The following is a 9,628-nucleotide window of genomic DNA, read 5'->3' on the forward strand; positions in this document are numbered from 1 at the left end:
CAGGGTTGATGGAAAGGAAGAGGCTCAGATCTCCTTCCCAAGTAGTCGTCCACACGCTTCAGCTCAGTGGTGAATTCAGGGTACGGTCATAAGGAGCAAGGAGGGACAGCAAGGGAAAGGGAGGCAGACAGCAGGATCGGGGAGGCTCTTCTTCCTGGCCTGACGCTCCTGCAGGAAAGAAACAGAGCAGAGCAATGGGGCAAAAGAGGCGTTTGGCTTGAAGCAGCCACGCTGCAGGCCCAAAGCTGATGCCAGCAATGCCTGTGCTGTGCAGGATGACTGTGGCGTGGCTGCACAGACCCCAGAAAGCCGGGGAGGATGAGCTGGGTGAGGGGGATAACTGTTGACAGGGGCTCCACTTTGGGGACATGTGGGCCTGAGACCCGTCCCATGTGCTGGGAGAGGGACAGGCCAGGAAGCCAGGTGTGAAAACCCCGGGGTGAGGAGCAGGTGCCTTTTCTGCGTTCTCTCAGGTACAAGCACCACTCAGGGATGGTTACAAGGAGCGTGGGGCATGGCAGGGGAAGGTGGACTAGTTGCCATACCTCTCACTGGCCCGTAGGGGACTTGGCAGCATCGAACATCTTCTTTCGGCCCTCCATACCCGACATGGCTTCCACGTTCTTGCGCCAGTCACCCACTTCCACAGGGCGCTCCTGCAGGGAGAGACAGGGCCAGGGGCTGCAATGGCTCTGTGACGGACCAGCTGGAGGCCCTGTGCTTTCTCACCCACATGCCCTGGCGCAAAGGCAGCACAGGGAAGGCATGCATGTGGGAATTATTCCAGATTTATACCAGCATACTGGGGCAAATGCAAGCAAATACACTTTCTGCAGAGAGGTCCCAGCCCACATAAAACCCATCTCCACCTTGTCTCAGCTTTTGGAGAGGACCAGGATTGCAATGAGAGCTGGGAGGCTACTTCCAGAACAGAAAGGGTAGGCGATGGCTGCTCTGGGAGCATGCCCAGTTGTCTGCTTTGCCAACCCACAAGCGTTCATAGAATACAAGCCATGCCCCAAAATCATCTCACAAGATCTAAAATAAACTCAGATCTATTCACTACCTGGCACTGAAGCCTGTAAACACATTTTTTTTCAATCCAAAGGATGAAAAATCTACCCTACTAGTAACAGTGAAAAAAAAAAGGAAAAAATGAGATTCTCATCCAATCTGCTGAGCTGGAACCTGGGGTTAAAACACAGTGCCCAGTGAGGAAACTGGGAAAGCAGCAGAACTCTTCTGGGGGGAATCTCAACATCTCAAAACCTGCTGCTGTTCCAAATCAGAGCAAAAAATTGCAATTCCTGAATGCAGCATAGAGCAAAATCCCCCATGTTCTCTTTGGGAATGTCAAAGCAGTCTCCTGCGATGCTGTCAGGATGGCCTAATCTGAAAAGCAACATCACGGACTGCGTCTGACATTGTCTGTATCACAGGAGCTGTATCTCATTGCTGTTTAACACATGATGGAATTAAATCTATGAGTCAAAACAAGAATGTCAAAATCCAGTACTGGGACTTCTTCCCCTTGACAGTGCTCTTGCTGTTGGGGTGTTCCTGCCTGGCCTTTTCCAAACTGTAATTTCTGATCTGAAAGAAGACTAAATCCTTGTGGGCAGATCTGGTGCAGGAGGAGCGGCTGACATCATTGCCTGTGTCCTCATGGTGGGGCACTTGCCCCTATGCCTGCCTACACACCATGGGCAGGCTTGGGAATTGCACTACCTCTCCGGTACTGAGATAGATTTTTCCCTCTTCCATCTCTGCAAAGTCAGTGTGATCTGCGCCATTTGTCTCAGGCTGGGTATGCTTGCTGGGCTTGCATTGTCTTATCTAATCTGCTCCTGGGAGTTTCCTGGGTGCTTTCTGGGTGTGATTGTACCTAACAGGAGCTCTTCTTATTCCCAGGAAGATTGAAGACCAAACTCTCAAGAAAGTGCAGCTCAACAAACATGTCAAGGGGTCTGTGCCACTTTACTCCAGCTGAAAGTACCCCTAGGCTCTGGGAGGGAAGATCATGGACACAGCCCTGAATCTCACCTGTCATCATCCACCAGTTACCTGGCCCAGCCAAACAGCTCCCTCGTGGTCCTACAGTGTCCTGCAATGGGCAATGCCTCACAAGGACTACACCCCTTGCTATTTCTGAGGCACAGGGCTTACAAAGGTTGAGCATAACCCATGCATGCTTCACAGGGATGTTGGAGAAGGACAGGTGCAGCCCTAGGATGTCTCTCCACCTCCAGCCTCTGAAAGAGATACCCACCTTCTCTGTGTCCTCCTTCTTTACAGACTTCAGGTTGGCTCTCAGATCCATGGAAACCTTGTGTTTGGAGCCCAGCAGAGCCCTCAGCATGGCATCAGCAGAGACACGGACTCGCCGCAGGGGGGGTCGCTTGAACTTTCCCCGGAGGTCCATCACTTTCAGTTTCAGGTCTTTAATCTGCAGGTTGAGGAAACAAGGTGGAGTGGGAGTCGTTGTATGGCTGCTTTGCACAAAATGCTTCTGCGTGAAGCAGGAGTCTCTGCCTATTCCTACCCTCAGAGGGGTCCCAGCCCCTCCTGCAGCAGGTAGGACCACCTCCACTGAGGGACTGTCCACCTGAGCCCAGACCCACAGTGATGGCCTTGTCCTAGCCTGCTTGGTTGGTGGCCATGCCACATGAAAGACCTCTCAGACCCTCAGAGGATGACCAGGAGATCAAGGAGGTTGCCTGTAGAGCCAGGTGACACTGAGCTTTCTGAGGCAGGGATGATTCCTGTACTGAGTGGTGAACGTCTGCTCTGAGATAAGCCTAGTGGATGTCCCACACTCAAGCTCAGTCCAGTCCATGAAAGACCCCCCATCAAGGCCCAAGTCACCACCCAGGAGGGAATTAATATAGACACAAACAGCCCCTCCTGCTCCTACCTCCCGGGTGTTATGGTTGCATTTTGCTTCAATGTCGTATCTCTCTTCATCCACAATTTCAACTTTCGCATGCAGCTCCCTGCACAGATCCTGGGGGTCAAGCACAACAAGAGAGCAGTAAGCAATGGCCCCTAGTGCTCCCAAGGAGCTCACTTCATCCTCACACCAGAGAAATACCTGGAGTTGGCTCAAGGAAAGCCCACTGGTATACAGTGGTGTGACCCGCTCAGACAGGTATCTTTCCTTCTCTGACTGTTTGTCAATCTGCTCCTGATCCCACTCCTCCTTTGCCTTTGCCAGCATCAAGCTCTAGGGAACAAGCAGAAAATAGAGGCCTGAATGGACAGGCTCCTCAGTTAGTCCCTGAGCCTCCCTGCACAAGGTCTGTAGGATGAGAGAGAGTCCCAACTCCTTATCAACCCCCCTTGCTGTGGTTATCCTCCAAAAATCACTGTGATGCTGCAACACACATCAAAAAAATCCCTACATCCTTTGTGTGGTGACACTGAAGGCASGGGAAACAGGGCCAGAGATAACACTGTGGTGGTGGTGTTCCTGATGGATGCTGACGTGGGCACTTTCTTTGCACTGGTTTGCTCTGTTGTTGCATTAAACGATTTCCCTAAGCGACAACAAACCCTAGGGAGTTTCCAACCCTTAGGACTCACCTTCAACAAGAGTTTGCGTGAGGCTGTGATCTTGGACTTTCTCTAGGGGAAAAGAGGACAAAAAGTATCTTTGAAAACAAACTTGCAGCAAATGCAGAATAACATCTATATCACTCAGGAAAGGAAAGGCACTTACCTCCCTGCAGGGAGGCATTCATTCAGGAACGAGCAATAAGGAAGACAAAAACAGAATAGGGCATAAGTGGATAGGAATCAAGAAGAGAGTGAATGTCAAGAAAAGTATTTGGTATGATTACAGCTGGTTTCCCTATTTCCGTATACAATAGTTGCAACCTCTAAGTGAGCCAGGTCTGCAGCCAGGCTGAGGTAAAGGTGCTCTCTTGAAATGCAGCAGAAGTTGAGAGCCACCTTGTAGAAAGTCAAAATGCCACTCAAATGCTGCACACAAGCTGTCTTTATGCCCTCTTGCAAGCCCCAGCTGGGTCCCTACATTTTGGGTCACAACACTGATTCATGCATTCCCCATTCAGTCTGCAGGCTGCTTTGATCCTTTTCAGGTTTCCAGGATTTAGACATCTCCGTGACATTGCTTGATGAAAGCTTTGCAGAGTGATTTTTTTCCCTGCTGTTCACAGCTGGGAATATGCTGTATTATACGACATGCTATAAAGAAGAGCCTCACAGCAAAGAGTGGCATTGCCCATTCGGGGATGGCCTATATCAGGGTCTCTGATCTAGGAAAGCTCCAACGTTTGAATCAGGACATTCAAATGACTAACCGTTTTTGTTTAAAGAAAGACATTTTTTTACAAAGGGAACAACAGAGGGGTCTTGAGCATGGAACATTCTTCAAGCCAAATCCCCTAAAGAATGACTAAACTCTGTTGGCACAAGCAGCTCCGTGGCCAGGGGAGGAATTTAGCCAAAGCCAAGGGGAACACATGCTACTTACGGCTCTGGCATTGTGGCGTCACGCTGTTCACCTGCAAAGAAGGGAAAGAAGCTAAAATAAAGAAGCAAATCCCAAAGCAGTCCAAGCTCAGAAACTGGCAGAGCCCAAGGGTCCGAGTGGGGCTGGGTGCCACGGCCGGCATGGGGAGCGCAGGGGCAGTGGGCRCCTAGTGCGGGAGTGAGTCGGGCAGAATGGCTGTGTGATGGGGCAACACGGAGGCTGCACAGCGGGAGTGAGAAGCATTGCTGTCCCCAAGCTGGCACTGCACCTTCTGCCAAGCCGTGTGGCCATCTCAGCACCCTCCTCAGTGGGGGACTGGCCTAAATGCACCATCTGGATAACTCCCTCTTGCAGCTAGGCAAGATGCAGCCTGAGACAAGAGAAAGAAGCGCCTGGAAAGGCAGGACCTGGAGAAGGGGCTGCCTTTCCTGTCTTCCATTCCTGCCGCTTCTCTGCCCACAGAGGATGGGCCACAGCATGTTCAGCCGTGACTACAGGGCACTTCTGAGGTCTGGTGCTGCCCCGTGCTGTTGGTGGAGGGAAGCAACTCCGCAGCCAGCTTTGCCATCCGGATGTGAAACGCGAGGACAAACTGTACAGCTCCAAGGAAATCATATTTCGAACAAGCTCCAGCCTGTTTCCAGCCAGCCCTGTGGCACTCAGTCAGGAGRAAACCACTCTCCTGCTCCTCAGGGTTTTTCCCAAATATCTGAGTTGCTCTGCCACCACTGCTGGCTATATCACCCACTCCAGCTCCAGGCAAACAGCTGGAGGCAAGAGAGGCTAGAAAGCTAACAAGAAATGCAGCATCTCGAGGCTCCCCATGCTGCGTCAGCTGGAGGAACTGGACTGGTTTAGTCTGTCCAAGAGAAGGCCAGAGGGAATGCAATAGCATCCTGCAGCTCCTCATGTGCAATTGCAAAAATGTTAGAGCCAAACACTTATGAGGAGCAACAGATAATATACCAAGGGGCAACAGTCACAAACTGCAGCAGATTGGCTGAATGTATTCCATTAGGGTTCATGTCCCTGGTGAAATACTCATGATTTCATATTTTACATTCACTTGGTAATCCTATTCCCTGGCAGCTGCTTAAAAATGTACTGCCTCTGCTAACTTCCTCCTGCGCTGCCTCTACTGCTCCCCATTCTTGCCAAGAAGCTGGAGCACCACATGAATCTGAGCCATAGGAAAATCTGTGGGAAAATGCCAATCAATTTTTTTTCCCCTTTCCAATCAGGAATAACAAATATTTCCAAAACAAATAGCTTTTTTTTTTTTCAGTGGTGGATCTAATCCTTTTTCTCTGAATTGAAATGGCCAAACTGTCTGAGATTTTTACTTCACCCTCTTCATGTCCCCATGAAAATCATTTTAACACCCCCCCCCCCAAAAAAAAATTTCTGCTGAAAAAAAGGAAAAATTCTGGTATCAAATAGTTCGCTTCCCAGGCTTGCATGGAGCCTGTACTGAACAAATCTCAGAGTGTCGTAAGTTCACCTCCCAGTTCCCAGCTCTGTCTTCTTGTCCCTCTCCCTTCCTCAGCTTCCTCACCATAATTGTGTCCTAAAGGACTGTAGATAGTTTGGAAGAAAATGCCATTTGGGCAAATAGCCCAGGAGGAATCATCTTTCCTAGAGCCTGCCAGATCCCAGTGCTCAGCACTGAATAACCCCAAGTATGTTTTTTATCAAAAAACATGTCAGTCAGATGTAACCAGAGCCACCAATTCCACGCCTTTTTAGAATTTTTTTGGTGATATAGCAAACCACTCAGAGGACATGCAGGGAAGCCAGCTCCTCTTGGCTGACACCAGCATATTGAGAGTGTTGGGTCCTGGCTGCCTTCTCCTGATTTATTTCAGGCAAGGCAGAAAAGCATTTGGCTCTCCACAGGAGAGCAAGGGTTGGGCAAAGCCTCTCAGCACCTCCCTCTGCCCCATGGGGGAAACACACTAGAAGGTGGGACCCATACTGGACCTTGGGGCAGCTGCCTCTGCCAATGTCAATCAACTTTTAGGGCCAGATTTTTCTAAACTGGTTTCCCAGAGGGCAGCTGGGGCTCAGCTTTGCCAGTAAGACATGTCCTGCAATCTTGCGTCCTTGCAGGGATTTACTCAGGGACTTTGGGGCTCCAGATAGATCTGGAGCATCTGAGAGGGACTTCGCCTCTCTGACAGGGACAAGAGGATTTGGATATATTAATTCTGAAATATGCTTGTATGCCGCCAGTCATGAAAAGCTTAAAAAGCTTCAGAAACTATCAAACCACAGAAATCTTTAGAAGAACTAATCCCTAATGCAGTCAATCCTGACAATCTCTCCCATCCTAGGTGGCTGGGGACATACCGTGATCATGCAAACGCGATGCCACACACACTGCTAATAGCCCCACACTGCACATCCCCGGTCCTGCTCTCAGGGGAAAAGAACAGGAGTGATAGTGAGGAGTCAGACACCAGCCAGGACACAAGGGCAAACGCCTCCCAAGATAGTCCTATTTACCAGTTTTTAGGAGCTGCATGGAAAATCAACCAAATCCCAGCTCCAAAGCCATGGTGGTGTTTTAGAAAGTATTTCTCTTCATTGCAGTCTCACCAATCATTTCTCCAAGACTGGAGAAAATGGTGACAGCCAGCAAATTTCATAGGGGATCCTCTGCCAGGCCTAACAGCTAGCTCTGTGTCTTACTCTGAGGAAGGAGGAGAAATTCAGGAAAAAATCATAAGCTGAGGGCATCTCTCTGCGATGCCTCAACATGCAAATACTGTTGGCCTCACACTAGCATCTGTGTCACCTGCTCCACAAAAGCACGCTCAGGGCTAACCCGACACCCCTTAGTGGACCCAGAAGTCACACATGGGGGGACAGTCTGGGCCTGGGGCAGTTTCTTACCTCTGGGCYGGGCAGGAGGGGAGGTGATGCCTGATGTCCGGAGAGCCGCACAATGCCAGGGTTTGGCGAAGGAGGGAGAGTATTAAATCGCAGCCTGCCTGCAAGTGGTCAGTAAAAATAGCCCAAGCACATACCCCCTACTCTGCATACATGCTTGCTGCAAGCATGAGCACCCCCCCAACACTTTGCATACACCTGGGGCACTATCTCAAACACGGAGCGACAAGTGCACATTGCACACGTGCATTATGCGCCCATGTGCAACGTTAGCTCTGGATACATCCACAAGAGCCTCACGTGTGTTGGTGAATTCCCGTCCCGTGCTGTGTGCAAATGAATTACTCCAGCTTTGCTGACATTTGCTGCTTGACACACTCACTACTCACACGTATGTTGCATGTGTGTGCACACAGGTGTCAGGCTGACCATGGTGCCAGCCCATCAGCAAGGCAGTGTCCGTGAAGGGTAGGTGGATTCTTCCCAGCACATCTGCTGTGCTTTTCTCCCACACAAGAATGCATATGTTGATACTGAAAAGACCACAAGCCTGCAAGGAGGCAGAAGTCTTGAGCTAAAGCACTGTAATGATTTTTTCCCCCAGAAAATATCCCAAGGGCGATGGAGGGGGATATCCAAGGTTGCTCAACATCTGACACAGTGATGACACCCATGCACAATGATTCACATGTGCTGTGCAGTGCTGCATCAGAGACGATACATGAATAGACTGATGTCCCCCACAGGACTGCCGGCCAAGAGGCCTCGCTGGTGCTGCAGGAGCAGGAGGGCAGAATCTGTCCAGGGCCAGGACAGGGCACGTTGATGAGAGYGTACAGGCTGGAAAAGCAGAGCAGGGGGAAGCAGATGGAGCCAAGATACAGGTGGAGCTGACTTCTAGCTGGAGGGTTTGTCATGACTGAAGATGGGGCAGTCCCCTCCTTGGGGAGCAAGACCGGCAGGATTGGCACCGCCCAACATCATGGGCTGAGATAAAGCACAACTCAAGCAGTTCCCCRCTATCTTTCAGCAACTTGAGTCCTGATGTTTTCCCATGAAATCACYGAAAAGCAGAGAAAATGCTGCTGTCTCACCACCCTTGCCTCCATATCTCGCATGGAGGGAGGCTTCAAGCAGGAGAGGACCGCTGGGGCAGGGGGGCAGGCAACACCTGTTCCCTGGGATATTTTTAGGGGCAAGTTTAGGCACAAACAATTCCCAGCGTGCAGCCCTGCAGGAACAATGCCTGGTATTTTAATTCCTGAGACTATTATGGTCGTGGAGGGACCCACAGTCACAAGTCCCATTGTGGAGAGTAAAGACAACCCCCATGTCCCGCTGAGCRCAGGATGCATGGCTGCCTTCCCACCTCCCTGGCCAAGCACCCAATCTCCCTTGCTTCTTGGGCCACTCAGTGCCTGCCCTGGGCTCCTTCCCCCTGCCTGGATGTCGAGTGGGGCATCTGTGTCCTCGGGGTTGACAACTCAGCAGCCCCCAAGCTGATGTGATCTCAGCAGCCTGGGGCCAAGTTTCTCCCCATCCTTTTTTCAAAGCCAGTGACAGTGACAGTGGCAATGGCAGTGGCAGTGGCAGTCCCATCCTTGTAGGACCTGCACTGAGCAAGTGCCTGCAAACACAGGAGAAACCCCGTTGAGCCCTGCCCTCCCTGGGGACCCCTCCAAGGGCATTTCTCCTTCCGCATCTCCAAGCGCCTCTCACTCAAAGCCATGGTGTGGGCCTGTGCAGCAAATCTACCACCCAGCTGGCGTGCGTGGCTGACAAGGAGCAGGCTTTATACCAGCCCTGTTAGACCTTTATAAGGCAAAAGGCCCAGCAGGGCCATGCCTCCAGCATCTGGCTGATATCAGATGCTGCCACTTTCCTCCCATCTGCCTTGGGATTGTTTTCAGAGCACAGAGGAGCCAAAATTAGCCGGTGACAAAGGCGAGCTGCATTCCCCACAGCTGTGCCCTCCCTGTCTCTCACCAGAGGGGATCCAGCCAGCTCCCGCTACCCAAAGGACAGACGCTGCTTTGGATGCCATTTGCTCCAGTCTCAGGTTTCCTCCTCCGCTGGGACCCTGCACGAGGAGTAACAAAACGGTGGGGAAGCCAGCAGGACAAGGGATGAGGTGACAACAGCACCCCTTGGTTTGAGGCTTCGGGCATCAATTTCAAAGCCCAAACACTGTCACGTGAGGTCAGCAGTGGGGAAGGGAAGGCAGGAGCCCAGGCTCTCCTC

General features: G+C 51.2%; 1 protein-coding gene across 1 annotated transcript; it reads right to left on the reverse strand.

Moving 5' to 3' along the window:
• Positions 1 to 548: 548 nt before the first annotated feature.
• Positions 549 to 6,438, reverse strand: TNNI1 (troponin I1, slow skeletal type). The gene is made up of 6 exons (XM_026063782.1): positions 6,424 to 6,438; positions 3,583 to 3,624; positions 3,092 to 3,223; positions 2,915 to 3,004; positions 2,270 to 2,446; positions 549 to 656 (listed from the first exon to the last, which is right to left on the reverse strand). Exons 1-6 carry the CDS (start codon positions 6,436 to 6,438, stop codon positions 549 to 551), a joined length of 564 nt encoding a protein of 187 aa, XP_025919567.1.
• Positions 6,439 to 9,628: the final 3,190 nt, after the last annotated feature.

Source organism: Apteryx rowi, unplaced genomic scaffold (assembly GCF_003343035.1).
Source record: "Apteryx rowi isolate R43461 unplaced genomic scaffold, aptRow1 scaffold_200, whole genome shotgun sequence".
In the NCBI taxonomy this organism is placed as follows: domain Eukaryota; kingdom Metazoa; phylum Chordata; class Aves; order Apterygiformes; family Apterygidae; genus Apteryx; species Apteryx rowi.